The following is an 18,521-nucleotide window of genomic DNA, read 5'->3' as shown; positions in this document are numbered from 1 at the left end:
GCCCGGGAAATTAATTTTAATTTATTTTTATTTTTTGAGATGTAGTCTTGCTGTGTCGCCCAGGCTGGAGTGCAGTCACCTTGGCTTGCTGCAACCTCCGCCTGCTGGGTTCAAGTGATTCTCCTGCCTCAGTCTCCTTAGTAGTTGGAATTACAGGCCTCACACCTGTGAGGCCTGCGCCACCACACCTGGCTAATTTTTGTATTTTTAGTAAAGACAGTATTTCGCCATGCTGGCCAGGCTGGTCTCAAACTCCTGACCTCAGGTGATGGATCCACGTGCCTCTACCTCCCAAAGTGCTGAGATTACAGGAGTGAGCTACCATGACTTAATTTAAATTTAAATAGCCATGCATGGTTAGTGGCTACTGTAATGGATAGCACAGGTCTGGAGTATGCAATTTTTTTTCCAATGATGGGAAGGAACATTAAAATAAATAAGCAACACTAAACTCACTGGAACTGGCAGGCGGGAGGGTCTCATTTACCAAAAAATCAAGAAACAGTTTTAGAAGGCAGTGCGGCATAGTGGGGTTACTCACAGGGGCTTTGGAGTCAGACAAACCTGGGTTCAAATCCTGCCACAATTACTTTATCTGTGGAGTGAACGGTCCCTTTCCCTGTGTGAGCCTCAGTTTTCTCAGCTGTAAGAAGGGTTAATAGCAACATAGGCCACTTCGAGGACTAACAGGGGTGGTGAGTGGGGAGCTCCTGGCCACAGCACTCTCTGGGTTTGGCGTCTGCTCCGTACCTTGTTCTTTTCTCTCAGGGTCCTAGAGATCACGCTCTGTTCAGTACAACTCTTCCTCAGCTCCGCCCTGAGCTTCTTCATCTCTTTCTCCATGTCTTGGATTTGCTGAGAAAGATTCAACAACAGAGTGAACCTCCCTGCTGGGCTGCAGGAGCTGCCTTCCTGGTCTGAGCCCTCAAAACCCCTTGCATCCCATTCATTAAGGTGGGACCTTGTGTGGTATCGGCTTGTCTAATTCTTTCTCCCGGGGGAAGGTTTTACAATAGCGGGCAAAATAGACTGTTTTTCAACTGATATATTAAAAGTTCTGGATAAAGGAAATTAGTTTCTTTTGGAAGTCAGGACAGTCCTGGATTAGGCGCTACAGGATGTCCATCAGTTCATTAGAAACACCCTGCTCTTGGGGTATATTTTTGAGACGAATCTAAAGGGGCAACTGTTTGGAAGACACAACAGGCAAGGTCTGGAAGAACAGAACAACAAAATGTTTTTCTTTTTTTGTTTGAGGCAGGGAGTAAAATGCTCCTGGCCTGGAGGAACAGCGCTAGCGTGGGAAGAGCATGCCGGAGAAGCTGAGCTTCCCAATGAATGGAAAATGCACACCTGGTGAGGTGCGCGGTAGATTCAGAGGGCATGGGAATACACCTCCCTTTACTCTAATGGTCCTGTTATCATTGTATTTATTTTTATGGTTACCTTCTATAAAAAGCGAATAACTTTTAATTTTGTTTTTACAAGTGGATATTAAATGGTTGTGTGTAGGCTGGGTGCAGTGGCTCATGTCTAATCCCAGCACTTTGGGAGGCTGAGGCGGGCGGATCATGAGGTCAAGAGATCAAGACCATCCTGGCCAACATGGTAAAACCTCGTCTCTACTAAAAATTCAAAAATTAGCGGGACGTAGTGGCGGGCACCTGTAGTCCCAGCTACTTGGGAGGCTGAGGCAGGAGAATCCCTTGAACACGGGAGGCTGGGGTTGCAGTGTGCCGAGATCACGCCAACGCACTCCCGCCTGGGTGACAGAGCAAGACTCCATCTCAAAAATGAATAAATAAGTAAATAAATAAATGGTTGTGTTTAAATAAAAATACTTCAGGAAGTGTTAACAACAGTGCCTGTGTTTAGGATTAAACTTGGGACAGTGGAACACACGTTTGAGAGTCACAGGTCGGGGGTAGGGCAGGGGACCATGTGGTGGTCAGCTGGCCAGCCTCCTGTCCCTGTCCCCAGTCTCAACCCCAGCCTGGCTCCTTGAGGGAGCCAGAGCCAACTGCCCAGGGAATCCTGGGGTCCCTTCACCTGTACAGAATCAGCAGATCAAAGAGTGATGAGACCATGCTAACAAACAAGCAAGCACGCATAGAGCTCCGGGGCTTGGTGCTGAGTGATGCCCAGGATCCCACCAAGCACCCGAAGGTCAAACTCTGATTTTTCCGGGGGAAAGAGGAAGCTCAACTCACGGTTCTGCAGAGTTTTAACTCTTTCTCCTGGGCTTCCCTGAGCTCCCTGTGAGCACCTTCCTGCTTTAACTCTTCCTTTAGCACCGAGCACTGTGGAGGACAGGGCGACAGAGAAAGAGGCTGATGTTGGCCAAGTAGGGCTGTTGGGGGAAGGAGGGGCTCCGAGGCCGCATGTGAGCCCCTGAGAAGGTTTCTGGAGCTGTTTGCATCCAGTCACCCGCAGAAATCCCTAAAGGCATCCCCTTGTGTCTGACGGGCACACAGGATCCTGCAGCCATTCCTGGTTCTCCACTCATGAAATCAGAGGCATACAGCAAATGCTCTCATCTTCAAAAGCCAGCAATGTAAACCACAAGGAAACCCAGCTTCAGAGAGTCTGTGTTGAGGAATATGCGCTGATTTCCTTGGACGGTCCCAAGTGCGCCTGGACGGCTCTTAGCGCTTCATGCAATTTACTGCCCTGAGACGTCACTGGCCTGGGAGTGGCGGTGGAAATGGAACAGCCACTCTGGAGGGCAATCTGGCAAGGGGCATTAAGAACATAAATAATGTGCCTCCTTTTTGACCCAGAAATTCTGCTTGAGGAATGTATAGGGACAATGGCTGGACCGATTGGCACGTCTGTGAGTTTAGGGATGTTTTTGAGAGAACTGTTAGCCGTAGTGAGCAGAAAGGAAACACCCGTGCTCAGTAACCTGGGGCTGTTTGATTCCATTGTGCACAGACAAGAGAGTATAAGGGAGCTTGAAAGACCCGTGAGAACAGCTCTTGTCAATGTGGGAACACAGTGATTGTTTAAAGTTTAAAAAATGGGTACAGTGTAAGTTTGTTGTTATATATCTATTACATATATCTTTTTTTCTAGGTAGTTATAGAAAGAAAACAGAAGGCATATGCACTCAAGTGCTGTCCTAGATTTCTTGGGGTAGCATTGCTCTTTTCTCTTTAATTTTGCTTTCCAGTTTTCTCTACTTTTTATTCTAAAATTAACACAGCATATGTAATTTGAAAAACAAAGACAGTCATTTCGGATGTTCACATGAGCAATATCCTTGCTCACCAGGAGCCCACATGCTGATGAATGCCAGATGCAGCCCGGAGAAGACGGCAGCCCAAGGTCAACGGGGAAGGGGACATGGGACAAAAGTAACCCAAATGCCTTTGCTGGGTAGAAGAGCCAGAGGTAGTTTCTCCACAGTTCTGCATCTGATGTCAGCTCTACGGCCCTGACACACACCTGTACACCCCACACACACCTACACACACCTGCACACCCCCACACACCTAAACACACCCGCATACCCCACACACATACCTACACACACACCGCACACACTCCACACACACCCCACACGCACCCTCACCCACACACTCACTTACACACATTCACACACATACCCATATTCATCCACACACATCACCCCTCACACACCCACACACCTATACGCTCACCCACACACACTTACACACAGTTATACCCCTCACACACCATATACACACACTCACCCCCATATACCTATACACACTTACATCTCTCACACACCCACGCTGACACCCACACAGTCACCCATACACACACACATTTACACCCCTCACACACTCACCCACACACATCCACACCCACCACACACCCTCACTCACATGTCCACATACCCCACACACCCACACTCCCCCCATGCTCACACACCCATACACACCCCACACACCCAGCCACACATACCACACATCTACACACTCCTCCTCACACACACCCACACACACCCCACACACCCTCTCACACCCCCACATACCCACACACACCCACACTCCCTTACACACCTCACCCTCCCACCCACCTACACACACTTCCACACACCCTCCCACACACCCACATACATCCTCACACCCACATCCACAAACCCACACACCCCACATCTGAAAGAGCCACAACACATTTAATCCAGGCAGTGACCCTGCTCAGGAGATGGATGCAGAGGGCTTGGTGAGGCGGGCTGACCACACGCCCGTTAAAAATGAATTTGGTTAATTCCAAACTCATGTGAACATCTGAAATGCCTGTCTTTATTTTTCAAATAAATAAACCTCAAATATTGATAAATCCTATAGATTCAGGATTCTAAAGTCAGAGCATTGAGGTCCACTTTGCAAATAGTCCAAATTATTATTATCATCATTATTTTAAGACAGCGTTTCACTCTTGTTATCCAGGCTGGAGTGCAGTGGCATGATCTTGGCTCACTGCAACCTCTGCCTCCCCGGATTAAGCGATTCTCTTGCCTCAGCCTCCTGAGCAGCTGGAATTACAGGCGCCCCGCTAATTTTTGTTATTTTTAGTAGAGACGGGGTTTCACCATGTTGGCCAGGCTGGTCTCAAACTCCTGACCTCAGGTGATCCACCCACCACAGCCTCCCAAAGTGCTGGTATTACAGGCATGAGCCACTGTGCCTCGCTTCAAAATTACTTTTAAATAGCCCTTGATTTGCCTAGCAGGTTCACGCCACACAGAATGTTCTCACGCGCTCTGAGGTCTAAGGGAAGAAGTGAAAGCCTGTCTAACTGCGCTTGGACCTGCAAACATCTTGCTTCGAAGGTGACTGTGCAGATCAGTGGTGACTGGATGAGGCGAGGCCCACTGTGTCCTCTTTTGCATGCAGTGATTCTATTCTGCTTTAATATGAAGCCTTGCCAGAGAGGTATTCATGCTGAGGGCGCATTTGCGGCTGGAATTGACCAAACTCATTTATAACGGGCATTAGAAAACGTTTGCTGGAGTTGAGGCTACATCTTGCTTATTCTGGGCCCCAGGCATGCCGTTCTTTGAAAAGCTGCAAAGAACTTGGCCAGTTGTTTTAGTCTTTCTAGGTGAGCATTTCACGTTTGCCCCCATCCCCCTTCCCCCAGCACCACGGTGTGAGAGGTAGGAATACATTTAAAATAAGGGCCCAGGGTGAATGAAACAAAGACATCGTGTGACTTCACTTTGGTTACTTTTCACCTGACAGCTACAAGAAGGTGACGCAGCCATCCTTACTCACTCTAGAGCCAAGGGCTTCCAGCTGGTGATCCTTGTCCTTGTTCTGACTTTTTAGTTGACTGACCTCTTCCTTTAGTTGTTGAACTTGCTCATCCTTTGCTAACATGTCTTTCTGCAAAGATGACACCATCCCTGTAAAAAAGAAGACTCACAGAGGTCAAAGAGGCAGTGAGAATTACTGTCATCGCCACCACTGTCAGCCAATCTGTGATGAGCCTGGCACCGAGAAGGGCGGTGTCTCCAAGGATCCCAGGAGCTTGAATGGGGTGGAGACAATACCCGCTGCACATCACTCGTTCAAGGTCTCAGTGAGGAGACGTCAGGGCATGTTGCTGGAGACATGAGACATCTGTCGTGGTACCTGTGGGCCTCGGCCCTCCCTGGGAACAAAGGCTTAGCAGAGAGAGGGACCGGGAGGGGCCACGAGATGGGCTTCTGGCAGGAGGGATGTGTTGATTCACACTCATCTGAGTTTGGAAACCGTCTCTACCACTTACTAGCTCAGTCGTCTTTTTTCTTGAGATAGGGTCTCACTCTGTCACCCAGGCTGGAGTGCAATGGCACAATCATGGTTCACTGTAGCCTTGACCTCCTGGACTCAGGTGATCCTCCTGCCTCCGCCTTCCGAGTAGCTGGGACTACAGGTACGTGCCGCCATGCCTGGCTAATTTTTGTATTTCTTGTAGACACGGAGTTTCGCCCATGTTGCCCAAGCTGATCTCAAACTCCTGGGCTCAAGCAATCTGCCAGCCTCAGCCTCCCAAAGTGCTGGGATCACAGACATGAGCCACGATGCTCAGCCTAGCTTAGTGGCCTATTTAACCTCTCATTGTATCTGCAAAGTTGTCGTAAGGCTTAAAAAAGATGATATGTATAAAGCACATAGTAGAGTGGCTAACACATAGTGTTTATTCCCTGCCACCCATGACTATATGTGGTAGCCAGCTTGCAAAATGGCCCCCGTGATCCCTGCCTGTTAGTATTCCTGGCCTTGTGTAGCCCCCTCCCACCCAAATAGGGCTGACGTGTGTAACCTCATATGGCACTGCGGAAGCGGGGAATGTGACTTCCCAGGCTGAGTCATCATAGATGTTGTGGCTTCATCTTTGCTCGCTCTTGGATCACTCAGTCTGGGGAAGGCCAACCGCCATGTTGTGAGGACACTCAAGTGGCCCTAGGGAAGGGCACACATGGTGAGGGACTGAGGCCTCCAGCCAACAGCCATGGGAGCCAGTCATTCCGGATGGGGATCCCTCAGCCCAAGTCAGGCTTTACAGGACATGACAGCAACAGCTCCTGCAACCTCATGAGAGACCCTGAGCCGGACTAAGTCACTCCCAAGTTCCTGAACCACAAAAACTGGGTGAGATAAACATATTTGTTGCTTTTTGGGATAAGTTGTTATGTAACAGCAGATAGCCAATATAGTATTGTATTATCACATTGAGAAAAAGTGAGAAGGGTGCATAAATGCAGTGGTTTTGGATTATAGGGTCCTTTTCTTAGAAAAACATTCATCCTAGGGCCGGGCACGGTGGTTCAAGCCTGTAATCCCAGCACTTTGGGAGGCCGAGGCGGGTGGATCACGAGGTCAACAGATCAAGACCATCCTGGTCAACACGGTGAAACCCATCTCTACTAAAAATACAAAAAAATTAGCTGGCATGGTGGCGTGTGCCTGTAATCCCAGCTACTCAGGAGGCTGAGGCAGGAGAATTGCCTGAACCCAGGAGGCGGAGGTTGCAGTGAGCCGAGATCGCGCCATTGCACTCCAGCCTGGGTAACAAGAGAGAAACTCCGTCTCAAAAAAAAAAAAAAAGAAAAACATTCATCCTAGTTTTATTGGTGGGTATCAGTCAAGAATCAATCTTTATTGCACAATCAAGAATGTGTAATAAGGAACAACATGATTCAGAATTTTATGTAAAAATGAGTTTTGTCCCAGGACATAGCTAAGTTCCTTGGAGACAGACTGCTGTCTCTGGGGCTTGGCTGCATGCTGTGCTGGGTGGGACCAGCGTGGCCTTTTCTCTAGAATGAATTTGGCTCAAGTCTCTCCCAGACACCCTGTGTCACGCAAGCTTTCCCCATTCTGGACTATGGGAGAGTGAGCTACTCTCAGGCCCACGTGGGCATCGAGTTGCTTCCCTCTGCTGCTCCAGGTTGGTTCCTTCCCTGTCCACATGCACGTGCTGATCACACGTGACTCTGCTGAAAAATTGAGGGGGACCCTCTGAGATCTCCGGGGTGCTCTCCGTGCAGCCCCCTCCCGCCTGGCACTGCCACCCCCACCAGCAAACTCAAGCTGTTCTGGCTTCTCCACCCCCAGCTCCTCAAGTCCAGCCGACCCCTGGGCTCCACCTGGCTTCCCCTCCCTGCTGTGGTCTGGAAACTCTCTCCAGCGCAAGCCGGGGCAATCATTGGCTTCATCTTGTCTGTTTCCACTCCCTCCCAGATCACTGTCGCATGCTTCTTGGGGCCAATATACGGAAACCATTATTTCAGATGTTTTTTCTGTTTTATTTCTTTGTTTGTTTCAGGCAGGTGAGGAACTCCAGTCCCTGTTCCTCCATCTGCCTCTCTCGCCATGGAAGATGGGACGTGTGATGTGTTGTGTTGGCTTCTGTGAGCCTGGGTCACTGAGTGGATACAGTGACCAAAGCCCCTACTGACCCAGTGGGCCCGAGGCGGAAGCAGGAAATGAACCTGTCTACTGTACTGTGAGCTACTGAGACTTGGGGGACTGTTTGTCACTGCAGCATCACCCGGCCCAGTGCTTCTCAAGCTGGAGTGTGCACATGCAGCAGCCGGGGGCTTGTTAAATAAAGATTCTGGTCGGAAGGTCAGGAGCGGGGCCTGAAATTCTGAGTTTCTTACAAGGGTCCAGGTGATACTGATGCTGCTGGTCCGGGGACCACACCTGGAGTCGTGAAAGTGTAGTGCATCCCAGGCCCCGCCCAAGCCCAGGTCTGTCCGCCTCCCTGATTAGAGAAGCGGGGTCTGAGACAGGCTTGCAGCATGGGTGGAGTGTGATGGGCAGATGCCGGGGAGGAAGGCAGGGCCCAGTGAGATGCCCCTTACATGCCTGGTGCCCAGAGCAGCCCTGCCCATAGGAGGCGCTCACAAGTATCCGAGAACACTGCAGGTTAGGAAAGAGCAGAAGTAGAAGCCTGTAGTGGAGAGGAGACTACAGAGTGAGGCAGAGGGAAAGCCAGGATCAGGGGCCGGGTCCTGCAGAGACAGCGATTGTGCTCGGCTCACTGCTAGCTCAGCCTTCACAGCCGCAGGCACGTTTCCTGTTGTGCAGGGACTTTCAGAGCAATACGCCCAGCCCAGACTCATTCCCTGCCCACCCATCTGCTTTCCTCTCTTTTCCCTTTCTCTGTCAATGGCCTCACCATCTGCAGGTCTCTGGACATGTCATTTTCTGCCTTAAAAACCAAATGCACCCCATCACACTTAGAAGAAAACCTGAACCCCTCCCCTGTGATGTGGCCCCGGCTCTGCCCTGACCCCACTGGGTCCCACAGCCCTGGTTCCCTGACCCAGCCACACTCGCCCACACTTGCCGGCAGCTGCTTTGACACTGCAGCTCGGTCCGGCCTCAGGGCCTTTGCACTGTGCTCTGTGCCTGGCACACTTCCCGGGGCCTCCCGACAGCCCCTCCACCTCCTCAGAGATATCCCTACCCAGACACTAAGCCAGGGGGGGAGGTGTCCAATCTTTTGGCTTCCCTCAGAATGGTCTTGGGTCACGCATAAAATACACTCATTCTAACAACAGCTGATGAGCTAAAAAAAAAAAAAAAATCACACACACATAAATCTCATGACGTTTTAGGAAAGTTTATGAATTTGTGTCAGGCCCCATTCAAAGCTGTCCTGGGCTGTATGTGGCCCACAGGTCGTGGGCTGGACAAGCGTGCACTAAGCCATTCTGCTTCACTTCACCACCCCACCGAAGTGCTTCCCCACCACGGTGCCCAGCTTTATTTCCTCTGGAGCACTGATCTCTGGCTGGTATGGGCTTGATCATTTATCTGTTTACTTCTTATTATCTGTCACCCTCTCCCAAGTGTGAGCCCCATGAGCAGAGGGATCTTGACTGTTTGCTCCAGGCTCTCTCTTCCCAGTGCCTAGAACAGTGCCTGGGGTCTAGCAGGTGCTCCACAAATGTGTTGAATGATAGCCAGGCACGGTGGCTCACACCTGTAATCCCAGCACTTTGGGAGGCTGAGGTGGGCAGATCACAAGGTCAAGAGATCAAGACCATCCTGGCCAACATGGTGAAACCCCATCTCTACTAAAAATACAAAAATTAGCTAGGCATGGTGGCAGGCGCCTGTAATCCCAGCTACTTGGGAGGCTGGGGCAGGAGAATCGCTTGAACCCAGGAGGCAGAGATTGCAGTGAGCCGAGATCGTGTCACTACATTCCAGCCTGGCGACAGAGCGAGATACTGTCTCAAAAAAAAAAAAAAGGTGTTATGAATGAACGAATGAATGAATGAATCCAGGCTAAGAAACAGCTATGCCTGGCAAGGGTGTGCCATGAATTGGCTGTCCCATTCCCCAATTGAGTCCTTGAGTATCCAGCTACCTCTCAGCAAAATGCTTTGGCTCCAGCCCCAGTCCACCAGTGTGAGATGGGTAAGAGGCTGGGTGCTTAGCCACATTCTAGTTTGCATTCACAGCAAACTGGCTCATGGGACTGCCTGAGTCACAGCCAGTCCTGTGTGTTCCCTGGTGAGGTCCATGCTCAGCAGGCCTTTTGGCTAAGAGATAACATTTGCTCAAATATTTATCAAGGGCTGACTCCAAACCAGGCCACAGGCTAGGAACTGGATGGCACATAAACCTTTCCTGAGGACGAACTCAAATTCACGGACAGGAGCTGCCTAAAGGGCTGCTGAGAAGAACTCTGAGGCTGCAGCCAAGTTCAGTAACAAGAAGTGTGTGGTTGATTGGTGATGTCTGGTGTGGTCAAGAACATGGGGGGCAGGAGTGGCGGCTCCCAGGCCCAGCTACAGCAAGGGCTCACCTGATGCGATAGCGTTGTCCCTCTTTAAATTTTCCCCCTCATTCTTCAGGGATGCGATTTCTGAGTTCCGCCCGGACAGGGTCTGGCACAGCACCTGGCTGTAGCCTTTCTGTAGGGCACTGATCTGTGGGAGGAGGCGGCACAGTCAGAGGCGGGCTGGCCCACGTCTGGGAGACACACAGGTACTTCTAACAAGCTGGATGGAAAGATTCAGATTGATTTTTGGTTGGGGTGTTGAGGAAACCAAGCCTTTTAGTTTTAACTAGTGGAAGGGACAGGGGAGGGCCTGTTCCTTCAAGGACCACCACTTCCTATGTCATCGAAACATGAACCTTATCTTTGTGTCACTGGGATACCTGGTTCCTTACTGTGCCTTCCAATGACCTTTGGACTCTCAGCCATAAACAGACCACCTGTTGGTTCCAGATCACCCAGTACTGACTGAATATGGAGCAAAGTTCAAGAGAGGGAAGCAGGTTATAAAATTAATTCCCTCAAATGACAGCAATAGTTTATATCTCACAGAACACTCTAGAGCTTACAAAGCCCACTCACAGACACTACTTCAACAGAGCCTCATGGCCTCCTCACAGGAGGCTCCTGGGAATGCTCCTGCATGAGTCTGTTTTCACGCTGCTGATGAAGACATACCCGAGGCTGGGAAGAAAAAGAGGTTTAATTGGACTTACAGTTCCACATGGTTGGGGAGGCCTCGAATCATGGCGGGAGGTGAAAGGCACTTCTTACATGGTGGTAAGAGAAAATGAGGAAGAAGCAAAAGTGGAAACCCCTCATCAACCCATCGGATCTCGTGAGACTTATTCACGATCACGAGAACAGCATGGGAAAGACCGGCCCCCACGATTCAATTACTTCCCCCTGGATCTCTTCCACAACACGTGGGATTTCTGGGAGATACACCTCAAGTTGAGATTTGGTGGGGACACAGCCAAACCATATCAGCTCCCATTTTGCAAGTGAGTAAATCAAGACTCAGAGGGGTGAGCTCACTTGCTTGGGATTGCACGGATCAGTCGGTGGTAGAGTCACCATCCAAATCCAGGCTTTGGTTGCCTGCTTCCAGTTCTTTCCATCTTATCACGTGGCTCTAGGAACCAGCATTAAGAACCGGAGGCCATAGAGCTTGTAGGGACTCAAGAACCAGGCTGCCATCTGCAAAATCTGTCTGTGTGTGAAAATAGGGAGGACACCAATTCTGCCCATTTTTTAAATTCTGCAAGTGGGTACGGTGATGGTTGTAATTTCAGGGTTGTTGAAAGTATTTAGTGAGTGAGTACATGGAAGAGTACTCAGACCATGCCTGGCTCACCACATAGATACTCACTGTGATTATTCCATGGTGGGTCTTAGTGTCTGCTTTTCTTGCCTGTCTCCAGGAACGCAGATTGATAATATTTTTGTGTGCGTTTGTAAGCCTTGCCTAGGCTTACTTAAAATGCCAGTGTGGCTGTCATTAAGAGGAGATGCAAGAATCCCTGATAATCCTCACATCATGTTGCAGGCATATCATAAGATATGACAGGGTGGGAGTGGGGGGGACCCCAACAATGTAGACGTGGTGTGCCGTGCACCCTGCACCTGGCCACCAGGTGGCGCTCACAGTCTGTGTTTAGTGTCTGTCTCCGAAAACCTTGTGGCTAGGACTCCGTGGTAGAATTAACAGAAGGATTAAGGTTTCACAATTTATATAGCCCATTTCGTGCACGACTCACATTTTCCCTGGGGCATCTAGTATTGGAGAAGGAGTGCTCACTAGAAGATGGAGGGACACGGGCTACAATGTCCCCACCCTCTCCAAGGCTATACTTTTGCAGGTCTGACTTTGGAAATTTGGAGTAAAAAAAATTATTTCACCTCTTCTGTTCTCTGTGGGGACGTGCTACTCCCCATAAAAAAGGTATTTGGAACTTAAAAAAAAAAGTTACAGCTCTTCTCAGCTTAATGCTTTTGTTTGTATACCCGAGGCACAACACAGAGAGAAACTTCCAGAAGGGATGGGAAAACCCATCCCCCAAAGACTCCAGTGCTGTCTGACAGATAGGAAATGTTTCAATCTAAGTATCAGAGCTGAAGGATTTCAGACTGTGGGAAAACTCCACGTAGTCTTCAAACATCTTCATCAATTTCATGACCAAAATAAATATCCCTATTGTCTATAATTGGCATAAATCCCCCGGTATTTAGTGCCTGTTATACTGTGTAATAAAATGGGCACTGGGTCATAAGAAAGTTAATAGTGCTAGGAAGACTGATTGCTTCAAGATACGAATTCAGCTGCTAATTAGTACAGGCAGCACAGACCGCATGGCACATCGTCTTGGGGTATTGCATTGGATCGAAGGGCTCTCTGAGAGCAGCAAATTGATAGGCACGCACTTTCAGGAGACCCGGGAGAACAAGTAATCAGAACAATAAATCAACCTGCCATGTGGCTTATACGTCTGCTTGAATGTTCTGTTGGCAATAGAATATTTAAGAGACTAAAATGTGAGCAGATGAAACTTGATTTGGATTCAAACCAAATGCATCCTTTACGTCAGAGATGCTTTGTTATAAAATGTCATCTTTCAATTATGAGCCAAGATCAAGGTGGAGGAAGGAATATTAATGAGTTAGAGTAATTCTTTCTTTCTTTCTTTCTTTTTTTTTTTTTTTTTTTTAGACTCTCACTCTGTTGCCCAGGCTGGAGTGCAGTGGCACGATCTTTGCTCACTACAACCTCTACCTTCCAGGTTCAAGCGATTCTCCTGCCTCAGCCTCCCAAGTGGCTGGGATTACAGACACACACCAACACGCCTGGCTAATTTTTGTATTTTTTAGTAGAGATGGGGTTTCACCATGTTGGCCAGGCTGGTCTTGAACTCCTGACCTCAGGTGATCTGCCTGCCTCAGCCTCCCAAAGTGCTGGGATTACAGGTGTGAGCCACCGTGCCCAGCCACAGGTTTGTATTTTTTATAGAGACGGGGTTTCACCATGTTGGCCAGGCTGGTCTTGAACTCCTGACCTCAGGTGATCTGCCTGCCTCAGCCTCCCAAAGTGCTGGGATTACAGGTGTGAGCCACCGTGCCCAGCCACAGAGTAATTATTTCTAGATAATTTCTTGGTGAAAAGACAAGATTCCAGATAATGTGGGCACTTTAAACAATGCCCAATATGTGACTTGTGAACAGACTCAAAGATATGTGACAATTACTCATCCTTAACCTTGTACTTGGACAAGACACTTCACTTAGTGCAGGAAAGCTCTGAAATGGGAGAGTTACTGAAAAACATGGAGATCTGGTTCCAAAACTGGGTTCAGGTCAAGAGAAAGAGGCTCCTCAGTAAGTAAGAGACATGTCCAGGCAGCTGTCTGCAGCAGTCATTCCTATAGGAACAGCTCCCCAGCTATGTTCTTTTTTTTTTTTTTTTTTTCTTGACAGAGTCTATTGCCCAGGCTATTATGCAGTGGTGCGATCTCGGTTCACTGCAACCTCCACTCTCCAGGTTCAAGCGATTCTCCTGCCTCAGCCTCCTGAGTAGGTAGGTACAGGCATCTGCCACCACGCCCAGCTAATTTTTTGTATTTTTTAAAGTAGAGAGGGGGTTTAACTGTATTAACCAGGATGGTCTTGATCTCCTGACCTCGTGATCTACCCGCCTCGGCCTGCCAAAGTGCTGGGATTACAGGCATGAGCCACCTCGCCTGGCCAGGACCAGCTACTTTCATTGTTCTTTCAAAAACAGGTCTGAAGGAGGGTCACTGCTTCAATATTAGGGCATATGTTTGTCTCTCTTCTTGTCTACTCTGTCTCCCTCATCGGAGCACAACTGTAGGAAGACAAGGATCAGGTCAGCCTTGTTCTCTGCCGAATTCCCAGAGCCCAGAAGAGGGCCTGGCACTGGGTAGTCACTCAACAAGTATTGATGAATGAATGAACAAATGAACAGATACTGTCCTATTCTGGAAGGTAACTACGCCTAGCCCTTGCCCTTGCGGAGCTTATAGACCCTGAAAGACTCTCCTAGGTTCACCATGTCTACCCTAGGGCTTTTTCCAGGGCTTAAACTATGCACCCTGAATTGCGCACAGAAGGGAGAGGCCAAAGCAGTGAATCAGTGAACAGAAGCTCAAGGGACAGGCACAGTTTAAGCAGCATGATGCATGGAGGGTGAAATTCACCAGTGGCCTGTTTCTCTTTTAACAACTTTGTTGAGATATAATTGATATACAATATCACTGGTCAATTTTAAAGTTAAAAAAAAAAGGAATATGAATCAAGTTTCAAGAGAAAGGAACATGACTGGTAAATTCAGAAGTTCCAGGTGAAGAATTTTTGTTTGATGCAATTCCCTGTAAGTGAACCAGTAACTAACTGCCTTCGGGGTTTGGTAAAGGCCTCAGTGTTTGGAACACTGCGGGGTTCCTTCTCCCCACTTAGCTAACTGCCCACAGCTCTCCCTGGCCGGGGCTGGATTGGGGTGAGAAGCAATCACTGAAGTGACAGCATTGTGGGGGAATAGGAAATCGGGGTGAGAACATGGGGTCTGTAAGAAAGCAGATCTGAGTTCAAATCGTACCGCCACCTCTCACATGCTGTGCAAGCTGTAAGCAGTTCCCGGGTGTCTCTGGGCCTGACTTGAGACTTTTGTTTTTTTCTTTTGAGACAGGGTCTCACTCTGTCACCCAGGCTGGAGTACAGTGGCATGATCTCAGCTCACTGCAACCTCCGCCTCCCGGGTTCAGCCTCAGCTTCTGAAGTAGTTGGGCTAATTATAGGTGTGCACCACCACGCCTGGCACATTTTTTTCCCCCATTTATTTATTTTATTGCATTTTAGGTTTTGGGGTACATGTGAAGAACATGCAAAATTGTTGCATAGGTACACACGTGGCAGTGTGATTTGCTGCCTTCCTCCCCATCACCTACATCTGGCATTTCTCCCCTTGCTATCTCTCCCCATCTCCTCACCCCCCACCGTCCCTCCCCTATTTCCCCCCAACTGGCCCCAGTGTGTAGTGCTCCCCTCCCTGTGTCCATGTGTTCTCATTGTTCAACACCCGCCTATGAGTGAGAACATGTGGTGTTTGATCTTCTGCTCTTGTGTCAGTTTGCTGAGAATGATGGTTTCCAGGTTCATCCATGTCCCCACAAAGGACCCAAACTCATCGTTTTTGATGGCTGCATAATATTCCAGGGTGTATATGTGCCACATTTTCCCTATCCAGTCTATCGTCGATGGGCATTTGGGTTGGTTCCAGGTCTTTGCTATTGTAAACAGTGCTGCAATGAACATTCGTGTGCACGTGTCCTTATAGTAGAACGATTTGTAATCCTTTGGATATATACCCAGTAACGGGATTGCTGGGTCAAATGGAATTTCTATTTCTAGGTCCTTGAGGAATCGCCACAAATTTTTGTCTTTTTAATAGAGACAGGGTTTCGCCATATTGGCCAGGCTGGTCTTGAACTCCTGACCTCAAGGGATCTACCAGCCTCAGTCTCCCAAAGTGCTGGATTACAGGCATGAGCTGCCACGCCCGGCCTGGGCCTGCCTTAGATTTTTCATCTGTAGAATGGATGTGTCAGAGGATTGTGAGGTTTAAATAAGTCAAAGGGCTGGGCATGGTGGCTCATGCCTGTAATTCCAACACTTTGGGAGGCCGAGGTGGGTGGATCACCTGAGGTAGGGAGTTCAAGACCACCCTGATCAACATGGAGAAACCCTGTCTCTACTAAAAATACAAAATTAGCCAGGCATGGTGGCACATGTCTGTAATCCCAGCTACTTGGGAGGCTGAGGCAGGAGAATCGCTTGAACCTGGTAGGCGGAGGTTGCAGTGAGCCAAGATCGCGCCATTGTACTCCAGCCTGGGAAACAAGAGCAAAACTCCATCTCAAAACAATAATAATAATCATAGTAAATAAATAAGTTAAAGTGCTTTGCACTAGTTCGTGCACGTGGCCAGTGCTGAACAAATGCTGATCTTGTTCTTACCATGCTAGGAAACTGCCCAAGACTCTCAGCCTTGTGGATTTGCGTTCTTAAGCACCATGCTCCACTGACCGCCCATTCCCTAATTCTGGGTGGGTCACCTTGGTTGGTGCTCCTGTGGCCTCCCAGGCCTTGGCCTGAGGGCCGTGCTGTACCTCTCGGAATCCACCCACCTGGCTTTTCAAGCTCTGGATCTCTTTCTGTTTGTCGATGTCTTCATCCAGAACCTGACACTTCTGCGTGATCTCCCTCTCAGTCTGCCTGGAGGTGGAGGTCTCTGACAGCTTCTGACTCAGCTCCACCACTTCGTTCTGCAGGTTTGCTATTATGACGTCTTTATATTTGGATTCGATTTCATAATCTGAGAGACGGCTGATCTCTTTTCCCAGCAGGAGAATTATTTCATCCTGGGTGGAAATCAGATGGGAAGCACACTAGGTGTGGTACTAGGTGTAAGGCTGAGCTCATTAAAAAAAGGTAGGGGATGGGCACAGTGGCTCACACCTGTAATCCCAGCAATTTAGGAGGCTGAAGCAGGTGGATCCCCTGAGGTGAAACCCTGTCTCTACTAAAAATAATTAGCTGGGCATGGTGGTGGGCGCCTGTAATCCCAGCTAATTGGGAGACTGAGACAGGAGAATCGCTTGAACCTGGGAAGCAGAGGTTGCAGTGAGCCAAGACCATGCCATTGCACTCCGGCCTGGGTAACAAGAGTGCAACTCTATCTCAAAAAAATTAAAAAAAGGTAGGAAAATTATAGTGTGATTCTTCTGGGAAAGTGAGAGCAGGCAGGCAGGGAAAAGGCAGACTTTGGGGCTCTCTTTGTCACTTGGAAACTCAGAGACCAGAGTTTGGTTAAAATGCCTACTTGCATATAGACTCCTATAATGCATGTGCATACCTTAGAGGGACAGAAACTTTCCTTTCCCCTAAAATTACACTTTCACATTAAGAGCCACCAACCCGCTTGGGAATTTTTGTTGCCAGAAAGTTTATTTATAATATTTTTGGGAATTAACTTACCAGGCCTCAGTCCAGCATCTGTGGACGAAGGAAAGGTAATTAAGGAAATGACTCTATTCAACCACATTCTGACTATAACGGGGCTATTTAACTTTACACATTTAATACATTCTGATATAGCTTTTCCTCTTTCCCTTCTTCTGTAATTCCCTGCCTCTTTTGGTTATTCACATAAAAATTTATTCCAGGTAACGAGAGAGGAATGGTGATTTATGTGTCTAGGCTCTTGTAAATTTCAGACTGGAAAAAGCTTTGAGCTTGGCAGCCTATACCCACAGGTGTCATTAACCCAGTCCTCCATCTCTCCAAAAGAAAAAGCACTGTAGCCGAAGAATTTGTTAGTTTTCCCAAAAAAGGGGGAAAAATCCCTCAAACTTCTCACCAGAACTCATTAATAAGATGTCAGGAAGACTGAAAACCAAAATTCTCTGATGTGTTCCATAGGCAGCTAGTTCCTGATCAGTTACTTTGAGAGGAAACCCTGCTCTCCATGCAATTTTCTGCTGGTTGAAAGGAAGCAGGTGGGCAGTTTCTAGACCTACCCTGGGGAGCTTGACCTTCTAGGTTTTGGTCATGATGGAGCCCACTGCTGCCCGGGGTCTGTTTCTGGGTCCCTGTGCGTACTTGTGGAAATATTTCGAAGGTCAGCCTCAAACAGATTCCATGCTCTGGGCAGCCCCTTCCTTCATCCAATGAGTTACCCAACGGCTCCATTTCCAGCCAGGTGCTTGTTCAGCATCCACACAACAAACGTGTATTGAGCATCTACTGTGTGCCACGCTCATGCTGGGCGCTGAAGTATGGAGAAGGCTCCAGCTCTTGGTGCACAGCTATGGTTCCTGCCTTTCTGATGAGGACCCTGTGACTTCCTTGAGGGAGCACCCCTCACATGGTCTTGGTAGAAGGGTCAGTGATGTGCAATAATCCTTCCTGTCCCACCTTCCATGTGCACGTGACCCAGGCTGGTCAACTGGCATTTTCTCAGAGATTTCATGTATTACTTACAAGAGGAAGAAGCTCTTGCTTCCTTTTGGATCATAGGCTTTAAACATGAACTTCACTTTGTCTACAGTCTTGTTTTCTAACATAAGAAGCCAGCCTGCTGCAGAAAGCAAAACTATTAGGGAAACAGTAGAGAAACTGACAGCAAGGAGCAGTCTGATCATTGAAGCTCCTGGATCCAGTCGTGCCTGAAGCTAGTTGGCCTTTACATTTTC

General features: G+C 48.6%; 1 protein-coding gene across 14 annotated transcripts in view; it reads right to left on the bottom strand.

Annotated features, from left to right (window-relative positions):
• FHAD1 (forkhead associated phosphopeptide binding domain 1) overlaps positions 1-18,521 on the bottom strand; it is a 162,584-nt gene that overhangs the window by 84,086 nt on the left and 59,977 nt on the right. For 13 of the 14 annotated variants that reach the window (XR_005196334.1, XR_005196336.1, XM_037729905.1 and 10 more), the window contains exons 6-9: positions 16,455-16,688; positions 10,285-10,408; positions 5,247-5,377; positions 2,211-2,300 (exon numbers count right to left, since the gene is read on the bottom strand). Coding sequence is in view for 12 of the 14 variants with exons in the window: in XM_037729905.1 (XP_037585833.1) it covers positions 2,211-2,300; positions 5,247-5,377; positions 10,285-10,408; positions 16,455-16,688 (579 nt within the window). In the remaining 2 variants the exon portion in view is untranslated. Of the gene's footprint in view, positions 1-750; positions 856-2,210; positions 2,301-5,246; positions 5,378-10,284; positions 10,409-16,454; positions 16,689-18,521 lie in introns of all 14 variants that reach the window. The other variant, XM_017504765.2, reaches the window with a different exon arrangement.

This window comes from Cebus imitator, unplaced genomic scaffold (assembly GCF_001604975.1).
Source record: "Cebus imitator isolate Cc_AM_T3 unplaced genomic scaffold, Cebus_imitator-1.0 Scaffold15, whole genome shotgun sequence".
NCBI classification, from domain to species: domain Eukaryota; kingdom Metazoa; phylum Chordata; class Mammalia; order Primates; family Cebidae; genus Cebus; species Cebus imitator.
The sequence above is the reverse complement of the archived record's forward strand: the minus strand, read 5'-3'. Positions and strand labels throughout refer to the sequence as shown.